This window comes from Thunnus maccoyii, chromosome 16 (genome assembly GCF_910596095.1).
Source record: "Thunnus maccoyii chromosome 16, fThuMac1.1, whole genome shotgun sequence".
NCBI classification, from domain to species: Eukaryota; Metazoa; Chordata; class Actinopteri; order Scombriformes; family Scombridae; genus Thunnus; species Thunnus maccoyii.
In genome coordinates, this window is record NC_056548.1 from 6,447,658 (window position 1) to 6,468,309 (window position 20,652).

A 20,652-nucleotide genomic window follows, 5' to 3' on the forward strand; every position below is an offset into this window, starting at 1 on the left:
ATGGTGGTGGCTGGCCCTATCAGATAAAAGATGCTCCACTTAAAGATGAAGCCAGAGTGCTTTTGCTTTAACATCAGACCTCTCTCAGCGTTGTGAGAAATGTAGCATCACCCCTTAACTTACTCTCAGTGTAGAGATGAAGAACTGTGCATGACCGCAAAACCTGTCTGTTTGGGTCTATTTTGATTCAGGAGTAAAAACTGCATGAAGAAATTATGGTTCAAACTGGCCTCACAAACCTGCTACACATTTTGTCATCATTAAACAGACTGTCAGGCTTTATTTGCTTGGTTAGAATTATTGTTTAAAACCAAATTTTAGATTATTTATTCCAAATAAGCTGCTCTCAATGCAGCCAATTGTCCTAGAAATCCAACACTGGTTGTTTAAAACTGTAAATTTGACCGTTTTAATAAATATTTTACCCAAGTTTCAAACATTAATCTGTATGTAAATATCTTTATCCACTTTGCAGGCTCTTTAAAGTCCCCCTCCACTCAAAAATATTTTTTCTTCTTGTTCCTACAGTTGAATGTTTGAGCTTCACTGTGCAGAATGATGTATGTGCAGAGTTTGACACTAGAAAGCTGTTTTTACATTCATCTGCCGAAAGTGGAAAGTTTCTCTGCGCTCACTGAAAATCTGATTTTAAGGGGTCGGCCTACAAGCATCATTTGTGACATCACAACTAGTTTGGAGCCAATCCTGGTCCAGTATTCAACTTACACAAGTGTGATGTGGAAACTTGAAGCCTCCAGAGCACAAACACTGATGGACTTACCTTACGTGAAGTAGGAGACATCTTGTGTCCAGCAGTTAAACTTCTGAAATTAAATATATTTACATTTTTATAGATTCTGGAATATTTAATGAGGAAGAAGCAGTAGATGCCTTTTTTTTTTAGGATTTAACAGGGTAATTATAGGTTTTTTTGTATGTCATTGCTCTCTACGGGCCGTTCTGTGTAATTAATGTTGACTGTCACAGGTGCCACAGATTATATAACTGTTGGCATTAGTGAAAGTTTGGGCAAAAGAGACCAAAATCTGTCAGTTCACATTACTGGTCAGGAATAATGATTTACACACTTTGACTTCTTACCGGTCTGAGACAGTGGCAGAGGTGCACAGATTGCTCATTAACTGAAAGGTCACTTGTTTGATCTTTGTTTCCATCAGAAGATTGTGTTTGTCCAGTCAAAGTGTCACTGACCCACTGACCTGCTGCTCTATAGAAACAAATATCGAATACATGGCAACAAGGAATCTGGAAAATATTTACCCTGAGAGGTGATACACAACAGGCTCAGTTCTCTAATTTCTTTAGGGATTTTACAGAAGCGTTTAGCCTTTATAGAACAGCATAAAAATTTACCAAAATACTCCTTATAGAAAAATTGTATTATACATGATGTTGAACTTAGCATTTAGAATTTTTAAATCCAAATTGTTGTGTTTTTTGCTGTTTTCTGAGTGTCATTTTGTCATCTGGGAACTTCAATACTGCTGTTTTAAACAGGTATGGTCAGTCATTTTCATTCTTTTTGGTCTTCTCCTTTTTTTTTCAAATTACAAACGCATGCCTTCAGAGCATAAGAGGGTCAGAGGGTTTATTTGAATGAATGGCAGATTATGCTAATACAAGAGGTTGCATATGCGCAGTTGTTTATCTGTCCTGATTGTTCCAGGAATAATTACACATGCAAAGTATTACACTGCAAAGACTTCAGGCAGTTTCATTACTCCCTTTAATAGCATTATTTTCTTTTAGGATTTAATAACTAGTGAACTTAGACAGTGTGCAGTTGTTAGAAATATGTTTAATTCAGGCACCATTGGTGTTAACAACATCTGAGCAGCCCAGTGGAATATATTCATACAATCCATTATATGAAAGTTACTGTCATATGTTTAACTGAATGTTATCTCAGTGGATTGGTCTCTCTGAATCACAGCCCTGTTTCAAAAACATCTTTTCTTGTTACGTATATTTGTGCTTTTTACTATTTTAGTGTTAGATTCGTCATTATTTATGTATACTACATATATTTAAGTGCTTTCTTTAGTATGGTGTAGTGATTATACAACAATAGTGCTAATAACAAAGCCCTCTTCCTCTTTCAAAAACATGAGTTCATGTTTCTCCGTCTCTCTCTGACTCCTTCTATCAACGGCTGATCTTGTACACCACATCACCGACCTGCAGGATCCCCGTCTTCTTCACGGTGTGCAGCTGCCCAAACAACGGAGACGACTTGTAGATGTGCTTCTCAGACGGTTTGCAGAGCCGATAGCTATGAAAGAATCGTCATCGGAATGAGCTCAAAGGCATTTAGGTGTAACATCAGACAGGAAAAAGGCTGCTATGAGGTTACATACAACACCCTGTACATGTACATACTTTAGAGGATTAGATTAGACTAGATTTACTCCAGCGAATAAGAAAAGTTTCCATTTGGTTCAGTTTTGACTGACCAAACACGGATCAACAGGATAGAAACTATATTTACATACACAAAACATAAAGGAAACTGTAGTTATAGATAAACGAAGAACTCTCATAAATGCAAGTATAATTCTAGATACATATATTTAAAAAATATTACATTAAAACTACAGAAGAATCTATTAAAAACGTTCATGTTAAATCATTTTTAACATCAGTGTTCACAGAACCAGCCCAACTGTCATACAAGTATCCCAATTTTCAGCTTTATGTTGGAGAGCGATTTTTTGTCTGTCGAATTTAAGTATGCATGCAATAGGTTTTTTTAGTCTTAAATGGGAAATAACACACACAAAAGCAGCTTTAGCCTGCACCTAGACAACACACATACCAGTATTAAACATTATTAGGTTTGTCTTGTGTTGCTGGGAAGGACTTTGGCCACTCAGAGCTTCTCTGAGAAGTTCTATGGCTGAATTCAAATGCAAGATGAAAAGTGAGGTGTTCAGAAAATCATGCACTCGGTCTTGTTTTGTTAATAGGCTGTAACTTTAGGGGATGATGTTACATTTAACAGTTCACTTCCATGAACAGATGGAAGATTCAATAAGGTTTTTATCGCAGAGCTAACACTTTCAAGCTGAATATAATTTAAAGAAAAGCCCGGTTATAATGAACTGAAATAATATTTGCTTTTGTCAGTCATCAGTCCTCTGTCGTTGTGTGTGGAGCGGCGGCTCTGTCAATCTCTTCTTCTTCTTGTTAAAGTTGTAGCAGACTGGACAAAGCAGCACCATCACTGTCTATACTAAAAACAAACCAATCTAGCAACTACCAAAATGTAAAATATCAACCTTCTCTAAACAATATTTAGTTAAATTTTTACCTTTTCAGTGTTTCCAGAGGCTCTTTTCTGTTGATTATGCCAGTTTCAGGGTCAACTGTGGTGAAAATGCATCTGGCAAGAACACAAGTTGCAGTTTAGTGTTGATTGTACTGAAACATCCGAACGTGAAGTGCAAACTGTGTAAATCATACACCTCTGCAGTGAGACAAACGGATGCATTTCTAACATGTTAACATCAAATAGATAAAAGAAGAAGAAATAAATAGATATATATAATTTCCCAGGAGTAAAAACCCCTGGCTGTGATGGCAGTGCAGCTTTGGATTCACTGTGTTTTGGGTAAATGAAGTGATTCTGTGTGAAGCATCATCTGTGTTACCTTCCACACGACATTACACGCTGCAGTCTCACGCTGCCAATCTGGAGCTCTTCCCATGAATCCTGAAAAAGCAAAGCATTTGGTTGTTGAGTTGGAGATAAAATTAGTCCACGCTGCTCACACTAAAAAGGGCGAAGTATTAGTCAGCCGTAAAAGACCATGATCATTTGTTCAGACGGGAGAGAAAAACAAAACAAAGCCTCACGGGCTGCGTGTGTAGAGACACATAAGAACTGTTATTTTTTTACACATTTTGAGCTTCTCATCTGATCTTTTCATGCCAGTTTGTCACGTTTTTTCTTTGTTAGGGCCACAAAGAAAAGATCAGGTGCTTTATCTCAAGTTGAAAAATATATAAAAACATCTTGCGGCCGTGCAGAGGAGTCAAAGCTGAGTCACGTACCTCATCAAAAGCTTCACAGTCACTTATGACAATGTTTGGGCGGAAACGCTCCACTGTAACATCTTTCTCTAACTTGCTGCTGAGATTCTTGACAGAAGCCTCGGACAGCAGCATCACAGGTCCGACATCTGGGTAGGCCACCTGCTGGATAGACGGGAAACCCAACAAGTACAATCTCAAATGGAAATCTCCTGAATGTAACAGGTTGTTTCTGGTAACACTTTAAAGTTAGCCATAAATGACACATCAGTTGTTGTTTTATTCACAAAAATGTAATGGGTAGATTTCAATTAGGAAGAATTAAGGTAGGACGGGGTCAGCTGTGACTCAGGAGGAAGAGGAAGTTTTCCGCTAATCAGAAGGTCGGTGGTTCGATCCCTGGCTCCTCCAGTCCACATGTTGAAGTGTCCTTTGGAAAGACACTGAACCCCAAATTGCTCCTGCAGGCTGTGTCATCGCTGTGTGTGAGTGTGTGTGTGTGAATGAGCGTTAAAACTCCTGATGAGCAGGTTGGCACCTTGCATGGCAGCCTCTGTCATCAGTGTGTGAATGTGTGTGTGAATATGTGTGTGAATGGGTGAATGCTGGCATGTACTGTAAAGCGCTTTGAGTGGTTGAAAGACTAGAAGAGCACAAAATAAAGCATCCCATTTACCATTTACTGTGGTAATTTAACTTGAAAAATGCATAGATTTGTGTTGTGAATAAAAAGCAACACACACACACACACACACACACACACTCCTGCAAAAAGTCCACTTTACCTCATATTGTGGGAAAAGAGGCTCGATCTCCGTCGGCCTCCTGGGCTTCATCTGGTGCTCAAAGTGCACCAAGCGAAACGTCTTCTCTGCCCCCAGATAACGAGTGAGCCAGCGAGACGCCTCGTCACCGCAGTCCCGGCCCTGAATGTCAGCGCCAAACACTCTGCAGCACAAAAACAACAAGAAGCATTTATACAAGTCTGAAAAAAAGAGCTGGAACAAATGATGCAAAAGACAGATTAACAGTGTGCACACCTACATTTGAAACAAGTGTTATCAACATTATCTATCCATTATGGTCCTGTTTTGGAAGTAATATGGAACACCAAGTTTGTAGTTGACAAAATGAGCAGATCTACTGTCTGTATCTCTTTATTAATTTTAAAGATGACTGATTATCGTCAGGTAATGATGATATTTTATAAACAAACTCCTGATGCCATCGGTTAAATCTTTAATGAAGCTGCAGCCAAGAAGATAATTAAACTGCATCAACAAGTCAAATAAACAAACATCCAATTAGAGAAGATTGCGGTGCCAAAATTAAAGCCTGATGTCGACCTGCAGTCGATGACGGGGTTGTCGGGCTGTTTGACAGGAAACCGCAGCTCTTCCATGTTGGGGCCGTTCAGACAAACTTGAACTCCCTCGCAGGTCAGAGACACCAACACCAGACGAGGCTCCTGTCTGCCTGTCACCATGTGACCGTCGTCTGTGACCACCAGCCAGTGTCTGCAATCAAAAACAAACACAACTGTGGATTTCCCTCATTTGCATCATTTGGCATCCCTGGCTGAATTCCTGTATCCAGCCTCCAGATGTACACATTGAGCTTTCACAAACTCAAGGCAAAGTCACCGGAAAAGGGTGTAAAAAGAAAAACAGAAGGGACTGGTGACATCACATGTTGGCATGCATACAGTGGCGGTGCTGCTGACTCATGCAGAAATCCCAGATTTACATCATTTTTGTATTTTACCTGATTTACCCATGTTCCATGTGTTATCACTGTTGGCACAATTGAATAAACTGGGAAATTCCCTTTGAAAAGCCTCCAAGGTTGTAGACCTTGTCTTGATGAAAGCCTCCACCAAAGTTCACAAACAAGCGTAATCAGGACAAACAGAGATGGAAAATGACCTTCCAAAAACAAATTCAACAGATAGTGATCATAATCTAAACAAAGGCAGGCGTATGTTGCTTTTATTTGTACTACTTTGTGTCCCTAATGGTGAAATAAACTAGATGTCTACTTGGAGAGAAGTAAAATGGACCTCAACCAGCCAGACAGTCTAGTCAGAGCAAATCCAGTTATACTGTGTAGCTGAGTCTAATTACTGTCAGGTAAATGGACCATATCTATTTACTTAGTAGAAGGGATGCAAAATTATGGAGGTCCGTTTCTGGGAAAATCCAGGTTAAGAAAAATAATGAAAATGCTCATTGTAAATGTTCATAGTAAACTATGAGATATTAAGTCAAAATTATGAGATACTGACACTTTTTAAAAACTTTTTAAGCCAGAATTATGGGATAGTAAGTCCATATTATGAGATAAGTCAACATTTTTACTTGTTTTCCTCTTACTATAGTAATTTAGTCTCATTGTTTTGCCTCACCAAGTCAAAAATAATCTCTCAGTTTTTAGTATTTTTCATTTATTTCTTAAAGGACGGGTTCACAATTTTTCAAAGTCTGTCAAAAACAACAATCAGGAGCCCAAATTAACATTGAAACAGATTTTTCTTGCCATAATTATCCCCTCTGTTCATACTGACCATTAGAAGATCCCTTCATAATGTACTTACAAAGTAAGTGATGGAGGACAAAATCCACAGTCCTCCTTCTGTGCAAAAATGTATTTAAAAGTTTATCTGAAGCTAATATGTAGCTTCAGCGTCCAAATGAATCAAATCCCTCTTTTTGTTACTATACTTCCACCGCAGCTCAACAGAGAAACACTGTCCGAGAACACACAAAGAGGGAATTTGATCCTAAAAAAAGACTGTAAATGTGGCAGATATCCACTTGATATGACTAACTCAGACTGCTGAAACGTCATATAAGCATCAGATCAACTTATAAATGCATTTTTACACAAAATGACAGTGGACACACTGTGGATTTTGGCTCCCATCACTTACACTAAACTCACATTTGAAGGGGATCTTTTAACAGCCAGTATGAAGAGGAGGAATGATTACAACAAGGAAAACCTCTTTGAGTGTTTATATGGACACCTGACTGTTGTTTTAAGATAGACATGAAAAACTGTGAACACTTCCTTTAATGTTTTCTCCGTCTCCTGGCAGAAATGGGTGAAGAGGAGCAATTTATCTAATTTCTTTTAGGAATTTCAAAGGAAAACTTGTTTCATAGTTTCTAGAATATTTGTTAAACTGAGCATAAGATGCAATGTCTACATTTAAGCTCTGTTGGTGTAAACTTGTTAATACTATATTAATCTAACAGCAGCAATTTGAGCTTATTAAAGACATTATATTACCCAAGCTAACAGTCTCGGTAATGAATAGTGTTGACAGGTCATGTTTGTGTGACCATTTTGTAACAGTGTAAGTTACAGTTGACTCTTGTGTTTAGTCCAATCAGGTCAGTCAGTAGGTGATAAGTGACACTCTGAACATTATAAACTCACAGCTTTCTGCAGCACTCACCGATCCTGCAGCTCTCCAAACTTCAAACCGATTTTCTGGCATTCTGCGAGAGCCACAGACACCGCTTTGCCAGACTTCAGAGGGTGAATGAGGATCTGCGACACTACGCCTACACGAACAACTTTTTCTGGCTTTCGCAAGTATTTATATCCAAGACCGAGTCCCAGAACAGCAACGCCAGCTCCGCCGATCAGAAGAGCGGCTTTCTTATTCTGGGCCAACGTGTTCACAGCCAGCTCCCTCAGGTCCATTTTGCAGCCTCGCAGACTTTCTTGGACATTGGACTTTTGTTAAAGAGACAGGAACTTCCATGCGTTACGCTCACTGCTGCTTGCTTGATGTCCATCCCAATTGAGTATGGTCCAGTTACGGCCTGTAGACCAGGGGGCGCGGCTTGGGGGGGGGGCAACAACGTGAGGAACGTCCAGTTAAACCCTCGGTTGTAATACTAACTCTGACCACAACGTAGGTTGCAATGGTAGGATGGCGCTGTCCGTATATCCGCTCGTTGACTCCGCGGGAAATGAAGACTGCAGAAGTAGCGATGTTTATGACTAACTTCGCTGAAAATCTTAACCAAAATTTGTTATATTCGTGTTTTTTTATGTTCGTGTTGAATGAAACTCGCAAGACTTTTCTTTATTCGAGCTGATATTCATCTGCTGGTCTTTCAGTAAGTTTGTTCCTGACATTTATTCAGCTCTTTCTCAGCTGTGAAACCGGAAGAATGTAAAGGTGCAATGTATGTGTTAGTGTTTCCTTATAGTTCTTAAAGGTGCAGTGTGTAGAATTTAGTGGCATCTAGCGGAACTGACTTGGCAGAAATTTTGTTTAATATTCATAAGTATGTATTAATTAGCGCATAATTTCCTGAAAAAAAGAGTTGTTGTTTTCTCCTTATAGTTTGTAAATAAGTAGTAATAATAAGTATAAATATTTCCCTTGGAAAGCGGAAACTAGCAAGCTAGGTTAAGTATCTTGCAAATGTTAGTGTGTATTCCCACTAATTTTTACATATCTGGTTCATGTTCTTTCAACTCCTCAGTCTTTGGCAGCTCCCACACAATCAGTGTTGTGGTTATTCCACTTTATAGAAAGGAGAGAATCAAGTTAGTGGTGGCTGTTTCTCTTTTATAGTCCAATTATGTAAAAAATGTCCACTGTCAAAGAAAAAAGCAATGGCTAACAATGTCATGTCCCCAGCTGGTTAAATACTTGTATGTCAATTCAAACTGATGTAAAATTACTAACCATTTTTGGTGTCCACATAAACAGATATTGGACCAGTCAAATTACATTACCAACAAAAAAACAAAAATTTAAGGCCCTGGAGAACATCACTGTTGTAGCTAAAGGGGGCTGTCCCTAAAAATAAATTAAACATAGATTTCATCTATTTGGTTATTACAATTTAAACAAAAAAAAGGACACAAGTCATAACAAACATCAACCATATACATGCTGATTTCTAAGAAATTATTTATTTTCATTTTAGTTCTACTTTAACTTTTGCAAGCACGTGTGCACCATGGAACCCCAAAACTGACAAAAGGTAGTAAAATGTTATCAGACCTACGATACATCAATAAATAATACTGTTAATTAAATAATGGAAATAGGGGTCATTCAACACTTGTTTCCTGTCATCTTTCTACTGTTGCTAACTACCAAATGCATAAAATGCCCCCCAAAATATAAAAAGCTATATAAAAAAAAGAAAAATTGAAGCGGAGTGTTAAAAAAAAAAGCATTATACTTTTTCTTTAATCTCAAATCAGGTGGTTTAAAAACTGATAATTATATTATTATGCTTATTATTAATATGATATTCTTCTATTTACTTATTTATTTATTTATTTTCCTCATGCTTATATATTAATGACATGGGTGGGTTCATGTATGTCCAGAGTGGTGATTGATCCATTGATTTTGACTTGTGTGATAAACTTTTACTACATTTTGTCAGTTTCTGGGCTCCACAGTACACAGCAACAGTTTAAAAACATATGACAGTATAATCACATAATGAAAAAAGGTGCAAATGTAGAAAATAATAATTATACAATTGGGCTGCAAATAATTAATTACAATTTTCATTATAAATTAATATTTAAATTATTTTCTCAATTAATCTTTGAATTTATGTCAAAAAATATTTTAAAGAAATTGTGAAAGAAAAAAGCATCACAATTTCTCAGAGCAGAACAGTCAAAAAACAACTGAAATATCAAATATGACAAAGAAAAGCAGCAAGTCCTCACATTTGACAAGCCAGAAACTGCAAATGTTTGGCATTTTTGCTTGAAAAAAAAAAAGACAAACAACAATTAATCCATTGATATTTTTTGTGTTAGTTAATGTTAATTCATTTCGATTGACTGATTAATGAATCAACAAATTGCTACAGCTCTAAAGATAAAATCGTGTAACTTCAGGATTTCGGTGTATAGTGCCTCTGAACCTCTGAATGTGGTAGAGTGCATCCCAAATAAACATTTTTAATAGGACTTTCTACTGGGAAGAAATATGTACATTTATCCCAAAATAACAAAACAAAAACAGAGGAACTCAAACAGAGTTAACATTTTCAGTTCATTGTTGGAACCTACGTAGCTACTTAGGTTACATATGCATTACATGACATTATTTTACATTACATTCATTTAGCCGACGCTTCTATCCAAAGCGACTTACAATAAGTGCATTCCATGAAGTGCATCCTTTTCAAACAAACTATAAGCATGTCGAGTGCTACAGTACAAGTGCTTAGGTTTTTTTAAAGTTAGCACTGCACTGCCCGATCCGTTTCTTCCTCGAGCCTTCAGGGAATAAATTTACCCTGCTAGGTGAAAACTAAAATAGGTTTATGTTTAAATAATGATGCTCGCTTCAGTAAAATCATTTAAGTGTAAAAAAAACTCTTGCATACACATAAACAAATACACAAGTGCACTTTAACACTCAGTCCAAATTGGCATAAATATGTGACAGACACCTTCAGATTTAACTTGCCCAAAATCTTTCCAAAAACAGTCGCTCTGAAAGAGGTGACGTAATGTCACTGCTGACCTTCTCAGTGGAACTATTTTTGTCTTTGACATAGATACTCAGGTCTATGGCCAAAGTAGAAAACAGCAGATGCTCCAACCACGGGGGGTCAATACAGGGATTTGTCGAATGGAGACTCCTTCTGTTGCTTTTCTGTGCACGTCTAATGGCTGAAGGCAGATTCGCAGGCACAAAGCCAGGCCTTACAAGCTGGTTTGATGTTGCAGTGGCAAGCAGTTTTTGATAACAAGACACATGATAGTTATGCTCAGCAACTATCATTTTGAATAATTCAGTTTTCAGTGCATACAACACTTTAATATGTGTTTTAATACATTTATAGTTAGATAGGACAAAATTATTTAAACTTTACCTGATCTTGGGCCCACCATTTCACTTTACTGATGCCTCTATATACATATCTGATTAGCACCGACCAGCTAACTGAACTAAGTCTAAGTCTAACTAACTAAGTTATCCTATGGAAAGCAACAAGAGTCCACAAAGAGAAATAAGGACAATCATATGTGTGATGTCCAAACCCTGCATACATGCACCTTACAAGTGAAATAAAATTTCAAATGCAAATGAAGCCACTTAAACATGGAAGGACAAACATATTCTGCAAGAGGTGGACAAAATAGCAGAAACACCTTACAATGCAATACAGTAACCCTGGAGTAAATTCCCCTTGAGTCACCTCTGTGGTCATTTTTTATCCACCTGTTTCTATGCTAATGTCTTTGGCACATGTCATCATGATTATTGACACTTTTCCCACAATTGATGTTGCAGCGATTCAGGCAACCGATGTCTGACCTCTTTGTACCTCTAAAATTCTCTATGAAAATGATGATTTAAAGGTGCATTTTCGCTATTTAGTCTTTAAATTTCATAGTTTGGGGGCTTGTCAGAGACATATTGAAAAAAAGGTTAAAATCAATGCAGCAGATGCTGAGACATCCTAACTTTTAGTCCCTCGTATGGGTCAAGTTAAAAAAACATGGATCCAACACTTCATATTGCAACTCAAAAGTGTCTTTTTGTAAAATCCTTCTTGTCTTGTCTGTGTCTTCAACACCTCCAGTTTGTAATGTCAGTGTAATGTCGTCTCCATGCTCAAGCTTAGATAATTTTATGGAGCCACAGAAAACATTATAAAGGCAGACTTGTATTCTCCATGGCGAGTAAACTGGTCTTGATGTGTAAAATTGGTGGCAAAAGTTTGGACACACTTTCTCATCCGAGTGAATGGCAAAGTGTGTCCAAACGTTTGACACTGTGGGCAGTCTCAACGAAAACCCAATATTAGGGGTGTCCTGGTGGCTATAGAAGACTATGATGCCACAGTCGCATGTCATTTCATTTCTCTCTCCGCCCTCAGATTTCTTCAGACTCTCTTCTAGCTGCTATCAATAATGATGGACCTGGATGCGTTCACAATTTTTCAAGTCTGTCCTGAAACAATAGTCAGGTGCCCAAATATTTTTCTTGCTGTAATCATTCCTCCTTTTCATACTGACCATTAAGAGATCACTTCATTGTTCACTTTAAATGTAAGTGAAAGTCGTCCTTCTGTGCAAAAAATATTTGAAAGTTTATTTGCAGCAAATTTGAGGCTTCAGCCGCCCAAATTAATCAAATAAAGGCAATTTATTTCAAAGTTACTGTCTTTTTAGTGTGTAATTAAATTTTTTTCCCAATTTTTTATGATCTTCAGAGAATATTTAAAAAACAAGTCCCCCATCACTTACACTATAAGCTCATTTGGAGAGGATCTTCTAATAGTCAGTATGAACAGGAGGAATTATTACACCGAGCAAAACCAATATTCATACAGTATAAACAGCTGACCGTTTTTTTAAAAATCTAGACTTAAACAATTATGAACCTATCCCTTCAGACCGTCTTCAAAACAGTATTTGCTGCTGTAAAATGAAGTGTTTCTGTTATTTTGTCCACCCCCATGTTTGTTGTGCCACACAATGACGTGTTCAATATAACATATATACATACGACCACAAACCATGACATAATGATACACCGCCATACTTTCGCTCGTGACTAACCTGCTGTAGGTTGTCCGGAACTGGACTACAGTCAGAATTCCCAGAGAGAAACCATCTGGACCCAACAGTCATTTCTATACGTTCGGCAGACTTCTCTCACATAACACATGTTGATAAACAGCATGAAGATGGTAAAACTGTATGACCACCAGCTTATTTCACTTACACAGAAATTAATTTTAGAAAGCTTCTCTGTAAGTTGTGATAAATATAGATGGTGATTAGACACCCAGCCAAACAATAGTGAAACTCAAAAACACTCGTAGTTTTTGGATAAAATACCAACATTTTTAATGTTTTTTAGGGATGCTCTTTTCTAAATTTGCGCAAAATAGCTGAACACTGTTTCAAACATTTGAACTAGATAGTGATGTGTGTAATTTATCCATTACACACGTTCCTTGAAAGGAAAAAAAAAAAGTTCTTACAAGTATTTTTACTCATTGAGAGTTCAAGTACTATTTTGCACCTGTTGTCATAAAAAATGTATTTTCCAAGCAAGACACATATAAACTGGTTTATGCTAGTGCAACATTTCATAAAGTCAGTTAAAAGTAATACAGTACTTGCATAAAATATACAGTAGGCTGTTTTTTTCTGGGTCACTTACTGTTGATTATCAAAAGCGGAAAGCATCATAATCATCATTTCCTTTCGCTAACAAACGATAACTGTGCAAACAGTAATAATGTTTTTAGGGGAAGAAGTACAGTGCATCACATCAGCTCTGTTTCCTGGACATCGATTAGATCAGTTTCCCAGTAGCGACCACACCTACGGTAGATCAAATAGTCTTTGCACGTGTGTTTTGGCACCTGTTTTTGTGTCCATGATGTCACACAACGCCCGAAAGTCAGTAAGAAAAAAAAAATCCACCCTCAGATACTCTAGAATATCATTCATTTGTGACATTTGATGCAATTTTCAGTGCAAATTCTCTTCATCTTGTGTCATGTATTTGTGCTTCAGGTGGTGATTTCCTACATTTCCCAACATGCATTTCAACTATCCAAAAAAAAAAAAAAAAGGTAAGAACTTGCAGCTCTCAGCTGTTGATTGGTGGAGATAAAAGAGGTTTTCTAGTCAAGAAAACAGTTGTGTGTAGATCTGCGATGATTAATCGATTAGTCATCAACAGGAAATTAGTAACCACTGTATTTTGTATTTATCAATTAATGGTTTTAGTTTTTCCAGCTTCTGAAACACAAGGATTCAATGCTTTTCTTTGTCGTATATGATAGTAAACTGAATATTTTGGGGTTTTGGAGTGTTGATTGAACAGAACAAGTAATTTGAACACATCTCTTTGGTTTGTTTGAACTTATAACAGGCGTTTTTCACTAATTTCTGACATTTCAAATGAAAGAATTGAGAAAATATTAATCCATAATGTGCTTTTTAACACTAACATTTTGTTGCTGTATTGCATTCTGGTCTGTTGACACCAGTGCCTGTGTGTCTCTTTCTTCTCCACAATGTATTTCTCCCTGTATTATTGTTGAACTGTTGTTTCAAAATTAATCAAATCCATCAGAATCAATCAGACATTTACCGTAGGAGTTTTAAATAATCCAAAATCTGAGCATTGAGAATAAAACTCTGTTGCAGATGCTGGAAATAAACCAAATGTGACATCACTTCACCGGAAAAAAATACACCATTAAACACCAAAAATGGGCCCAGAAATAGAAACAATAGTATCTGAGAGTGAATTTTTCCTTTTCCATCAATCAGAGAGAGTCAGTCTACTGTGACAGAATTATGTGTGATTGACAAGTAGTTTATTATCCATTGTGCTAACACGGTAAACCCCCTCCCATCTGCCACTCCAAACTGCTACTAAAAATAGTTTGCATCTAGTGTTTCATCCAGATGTGATTTGGGCAGCTCTGCATGCTATCATTTGTTTGATAGTTAATGAGTTCTGTGAAGCATCAAAGTCCTTCAGGTCAAAAAGAGCAAAGTGAAGAAAGATTGACTCAAACAATGTACTTTGATATGATGTATGTCTGAGATCTTTGTTTAAGGGTCTAATCTGTAATTTTATATTTTGGAATTCATCATTTCAGTTGTTTTCTGTTTCTGTTGAAAAGGAACAAAATGTTTAGAGGTGACAGGATTTGAATGGTAACAGAGAGATTAACTGTTAGCTTCAAAGAAATATTTTAACAATTTGGGAGATAAAATGTTTCCCTTTCTTGCTGAAAGTTGGTTGATAAGATTGATGCTACATTTATGTCTGTGCGTTAAATACAGAGCACCTCTGCACTTGATGGACTGTGGGTAGAGAAAAAACAAAAAAAGACCAAAAAAACCCCCAAAAAACATGCTTCTATGCAATCTATGCATTGCTTTGTTGCACTGCCTGTTGGCATCTACGTCCTTTTGGTCCCAAACTTAAACTTTATGGCACTTACTCGTGTTGTTGTCTCCTGACTAGATCCCTGCTTGTGTTGTATCGGTCTCATATGTACGTCGCTTTGGATAAAAGCATCTGCTAAATGAAAAGTGTAAATGTAAATGTGTGAATGTAGCAAGCGACAACTTCCGGGGCTGAAAAATGAAGCTAATGCGAAAGTGCCAAAAATTGCAATTCCTCAAATGACCACTTGAGGCTGGCTCCAAAAGCGAGTCATTCCCCACAGACCCTCATGTTAAAATGCCCAACTTTACAGCAGAAATAAACATGTTTACAGCCTCGTACAAAAAATGGTTTTAGTCTCTATAGCTAATTTCCCCTTTCATAAAAACTGTATGGGGGTGAATTTTTTTATAACTCACTTGTTTAAATTTTATTAAGCCATAAAGTTATGCGTAACTAAGTACGTGGCTGCTTTGAGTGACAGGTCGCTAGCTGCTAGGTGGCTTCTTTCAGGAACCAGGCTTCATTCAGCCCGCCTCACCTCTACCTCTTTGCCCATTTTGGATTAGCTGAGTGTTAGGCAGAGTCGACAGCTGGAGTCGCCCACTTTGAGCTTCCAAACCGCTCTTCAGAAACCAGTGAGTGACGTCACGGTGGCTACATCCATATTTTTACAGTCTATGGTACAGAGCAACTGCCAGGATGGGGTTAGCCTAGCTTAGCATAAAGATAGTCTTTTAACTAATCAGTTGCTCACTGTAGCTTCTGCTTCTGCGTGCTTTTTATGATTTTCTGTCATTTTAATACTGTTATAATGTTGGATGTCTGCTAAAGTTGTTCACATTGTCCACTCATATTTTGGATCTGATTCAGGCAAAATCCTACTACTACTGTTTGGTTTTTTTAGAGCCTCCCAGGTCACCAGAAGTCTGCCAAGTCTTCTGTAAGCTGACCAATCAGAACAGAGTGGACTAATTGGGAGGGGGCCTTAAAGAGACAGGAGCTAAAACGGCCCGTTTCAGACAGAGGCTGAACTGAGGGGCTACATAAAGAGCCAGAATAAGATAAATAAGGAGTATTTTTAACTGGAAATCATGCAAAGATATTCCTGCAGAGCCCCAGAATATAAATATAGACCTGGAAATGTGCATGATATGTCCAATGACATGAGAGTGGTATTGTTTTTTCATCTAACCGTCAGCAAGAAAAGAATAAGCATATTTCCCAAAATGTCAGACTATCCCTTTAATCTGCAACAACTGCAACTCACAAGTACCTACATGGTTGGTGTGTATCTGGTTCCTGAAGGACTCACATTAGCAACACCATGAACAGAACCAGTACCTGCTCTGAGCTGGCTTCTGGACCCAGAACTGCCAAATAGTGATTGATGTAACCAACCTGTGGCTACAGGGTTGGACAAAATAACAGAAACACCTTACAAAACAGTGACTCTGCATTAAAGCAGCTCATAATGTTCGTTTTTTCGTTGAGACTGTCAGAGTTGCTGATTTAGCCCGATGGTCATTTTTGAAGCAGTGCTTTGTAGTGTTGCTAAGCTGCTAAGTGTGTTTCAGCCACTGTCGCTGAGTGTCTACTTGTGAGTACTGCACTTCTTTGCTAATGCAGTTTTACTGTGTTTGGGATATGTCATCATGATTTTTTGAACTTTTCCACTTGTCACGTTATATAATTTGGCAGTGTTTGTGACTGATGCACCAGCAATTTGGACAGGGAGTGCTGAAAATCACAATAACGGAGGCAGCTGCACAAGTGAGTCATGTGAAGTTATGAGTATGCGTCAGATTAAATAATATAATAAATATTTTATTTGCATAAATACATTTGTTGGGCAATATAAGGCAACTTATGATGAGAAAGCCTCAGTCGGTGCTGCATCAGTTGCAAACAGTGTAATGTGTAACGCCAAACGCAGAACAAACAACACTAGAACTTTATGAAAATAACCCCTGAGTTGAATTAACATCTCTGACGTTCTCAACACAAACAAACAATTGGAATTTCCTGCAGAGCTGCTACAAAAGATGTTTCTGTCATTTTGTCGAGCCATTTTATTCTACCTCTGCTCAGTCTACCTGAACCGCACCTATTCTGCTCAGCTGTTCACCTACAACATGTGTACACAGTACACCACATGCACTGCAGCGTGTTCTTGTATAGTGGGTTGGCTGGCTTCTTGACATGACTATTCAAAGAGCACAGGGCGCCCCTGAATAACACCTCAGGTCAAAATGTGCTCCCTCAAATACATATTTGAGTAAGACTTTGCTGTTTACAGTACTGTATGTGCTTTTCCCTTTTGTGTGTTCTACTGTTGGTTTACTGGGATTATAGCACCATAAACATCTTCTTGCAGTCATGTTTTTCCTGTGAGGACTGCCAAGTATGTGTTGTCCACTTGGCAGTATAGACGTTTTCTGCCGCACTGGAATCTGCTGTGTTGAAAGGCTAGACGGAGCTGCGTCTCTTAAACACCCTGAATGGGGAGAGAATGTGTAGGCCCGTTGTTATGGAGCTTATGCTCGTGCACTGACGTGGACTGCAAACGCAGCCTGTTGATGCAGGCTCCATGTAGTGAGGACAATTACTGTCCTGCGGCAAGTAGGCATCAGAGAACGTCAGCTCCTGCGGGATCATAGTAGGTATGGAGCCCTGCAGCTTATCCTTGCTCCGGTACCACAGGCAGGAGCATATAGTCTGGAAATGCAGCACCTCAGTGTAGACGCCTTTTAAATCTTTAGCCTTTGTCGTGTCGTCTGTCACAGGTGTGGAGGAAGTTGAGGCTGAGAGCGGTAATAGACGAGCCACCTCTCCTCTTGGTTTACTGGCAGACAGCAAGGCCTTCTGCTTGGCGTCTCTCCGCTCATCGTCTGTGTTCATGGTCAGGAAGCGAAGCACCACCAGGTTGAGGAAGGCCCCGATCACCGTCAGGCCCATCAGGATGTAGATGAAGCAGAAAGCAACGTACCGGGGGTCATTCTGCAGCGCATCGTCCTTCTGCAGGGCCACGTAGTCTCCAAACCCGATAGTGGTGAGCGTGATGAAGCAGTAGTAGAAGGCGTGGAGGAAGCTCCATCCCTCGCAGTGAGAGAACGCCACGGCCCCCACGCACAGAGTGCTCATGCAAGAGAAGAAGCCCACCGTCACCATGTTCGCCATGGAGACCTCGGTTTGACGCATTCCCAGGCACTTCTTGGCTTGGTGCAGCAGGTACCTGACGAACGTGTTGATCCGCTCACCCAGGCTCTGGAACATGACCAAGGTTAGCGGGATCCCCAGGAGGGCGTAGAACATGCAGAACACTTTCCCTGAGTCAGTGCTGGGGGCTGCATGGCCATAACCTGAACGAGAGGATAGAACATTTTTACACCTCAGAGACTGCATGTGATATTATATGACGATGTCTTATTTTGATTATGTGTTTTTTTGTGTTTTGGGGAGTTGGTGGTAACACACACTCCTCCTAAATCTTCCCATTACTGGAAAACCCAATCACACCATTCAGCTTAACTTAAATGTTGTGAATTAACAGCAGTTATATATTTATAACTCCCACGTTGTTGTCAGCTGAGACATTTTAAACACTGGAAATAAAACAGAGATGCATCACTATCTTTGCCTAAATTACCTGAAGTGACCTGAACTTGTGATAACAGCCAGGGCCATAGCTGCCATTGAAGACACCAAGTAAGAGGAGTCTGGGAATATGAGGGGTGTAAATGGAATAATTTGACATTTTGGAAAAATATGCATTCTTGCTTTCTTGCAGAAAGTTAGATGATAAAACATATAAGCTACAGCCAGCAGCCGGTTAGCTTTGCTTTGCATTAAGACTGGAAACGGGGGGGAAACAGCTAACCTCGCTCTATCTGAGGGTAACGAAATCCACCTACCAGCAGCCCCAGGAATTCACTGCTCCTGGACAACAAATAGTCCGGCACATAACCTCCGTAAAAAACCACAAATCGTCATTTTTATGTTTCATTTTTTGTACAGATTAAACAAACAAAATATAGGCTTAACATGTTTATTTGTGAGGTTTAGAGGTGCTGATAAGTGGATTTTGTTATTGGACGGACTAGTTTGTGCCAAGCTGATAAGTGGATTTTGTTATTGGACGGACTAGTTTGTACCAAGCTACAGTAAACTCACTAACAGTCTCCTGGTCCCAGCTGACTGTTTAGCAGAAGAAAAAAAAAATCAATATTCTCATCATTCAATTTTTGGCAAAAAAACAAATAGGCTTATATATTTTCCAAAATGTTGAACTATTCCTTTAAAGAATGTGTTTGCATTTTACAATTACACACAAATGATGCTCTGTGTTTTTATTAAGGCTGTAACATTTCTTATTTTTATTTTTTGGACTCAATATTCTTAGTATTGATTGTTTTTGTTTTTTTTGTTGTTGTTTTTTAAATTGCATTTCTCCATCAGAATCATATTCATGTCATTATGGAGAAAATGCATCTTGAAATAGCATTTAGACATTCTTGTATGAAGATCAAATTTACATTGAAAATATATATATATTTTATTTAACATCTACATAAAAGAGTATATAGCATGAAACTTTTTTTCTCCTTTGTTTACTTCCCCTATGACACCCATAAGGACAATAACAACTCAGCCAGAAAATAGGAAAGAAAACTAAAGGCTAAATGTTAAAGAATTCAGCAGAAAATGCTTTAAAAAGAGAGAAGTTTGCAAACCTTTAATGTTTTTTTTTTTCACAATGGGGGTGGGGTTTTCTTTGCAAGGGGTAATGTGGATAGTAACACTTACTTTAAGTCCTCCTATTTAACATTTATAAGCAGTATTTAAACAGTTAATAGATGTTTTATAACATACTATAATGTAATTGTAAGCACATATACAGTACCAGTCAAAAGTATGGACACACTTAAGGTGTGACTGGTAATGTAAGTGTTAATTAATGCATTTGTCAACAACTATAACTCTGGAGGCTGGTATACAAACAATGAGTCACAATGTAGTGAAACACAGTTGTAATAATATACAATATGTCTTTAGAGCATAAGTTATAAATGTTAATGAATACAGCACATTGATACACTTTAATTTAAACACTTTAAAATGTCATTATATCTTCATATAACTAGATTATAATGCATTATATACCATTTATTAGAGGTTTATACACTGTTTATAAATGCTAAATAGGGGGCCTTTAAGTCAAGTGTTGCCAATGCAATTTGCTTTCGTTAGAAGTGCTTCTCACCTATTGTCGTAATCACAGTGATGGCGAAGTAAAAGGACCCAGCAAATTTCCACTGGACCCCTGCTTTGTGAGGTTTGAGGTGCAAAACGACGTGCTCCAGCTCCTCGAAGTTCTCTTTGGTTAAGTTATATTTGCGCATGAGCTCGTACTTCCTGGCGTCGAGTCTCCTCTTGTGACTTTTCTCCTGCTTCGACTCCAGAGTCTCGAAGACGGCCGCTCCGACCACCAAGTAGGTGAGGATGCTGATGATGAGGGCGAGAGTCCTTGCGTTTTGCCTCTTCATGATAATTTGAGGAAATGTCCAGTATTTTCGCGGTGCAGGTGGGGAGCTGAGGCTTCTGTGCGACCTTCTCCTGACGGAATCCGGATCCAACAGTGGGGAGTTTGGAGACGGAGC

The 20,652-nt window shown here is 38.4% G+C and overlaps 2 protein-coding genes across 3 annotated transcripts; both read right to left on the minus strand.

Moving 5' to 3' along the window:
• Positions 1–1,799: 1,799 nt before the first annotated feature.
• On the minus strand, positions 1,800–7,901 carry marc1 (mitochondrial amidoxime reducing component 1). 2 transcript variants are annotated; one of them, XM_042388244.1, is made up of 7 exons: positions 7,514–7,901; positions 5,400–5,570; positions 4,839–5,001; positions 4,075–4,215; positions 3,672–3,733; positions 3,332–3,403; positions 1,800–2,293 (listed from the first exon to the last, which is right to left on the minus strand). In XM_042388244.1, exons 1-7 carry the CDS (start codon positions 7,762–7,764, stop codon positions 2,167–2,169), a joined length of 987 nt encoding a protein of 328 aa, XP_042244178.1. In that variant the 5' UTR covers positions 7,765–7,901; the 3' UTR covers positions 1,800–2,166. The 2 variants fall into 2 exon arrangements, with proteins under 2 accessions (XP_042244178.1, XP_042244177.1); XM_042388243.1 differs by having other exon boundaries at positions 4,075–4,218; positions 7,514–7,899.
• Positions 7,902–16,099: 8,198 nt separating this feature from the next.
• Positions 16,100–20,630, minus strand: kcnk3b (potassium channel, subfamily K, member 3b). Its single transcript, XM_042388242.1, has 2 exons — positions 20,256–20,630; positions 16,100–18,354 (listed from the first exon to the last, which is right to left on the minus strand). The coding sequence occupies exons 1-2, from the start codon at positions 20,536–20,538 to the stop codon at positions 17,462–17,464; spliced, it is 1,176 nt and encodes a 391-aa protein (XP_042244176.1). The 5' UTR covers positions 20,539–20,630; the 3' UTR covers positions 16,100–17,461.
• Between the last annotated feature and the right edge of the window lie 22 nt (positions 20,631–20,652).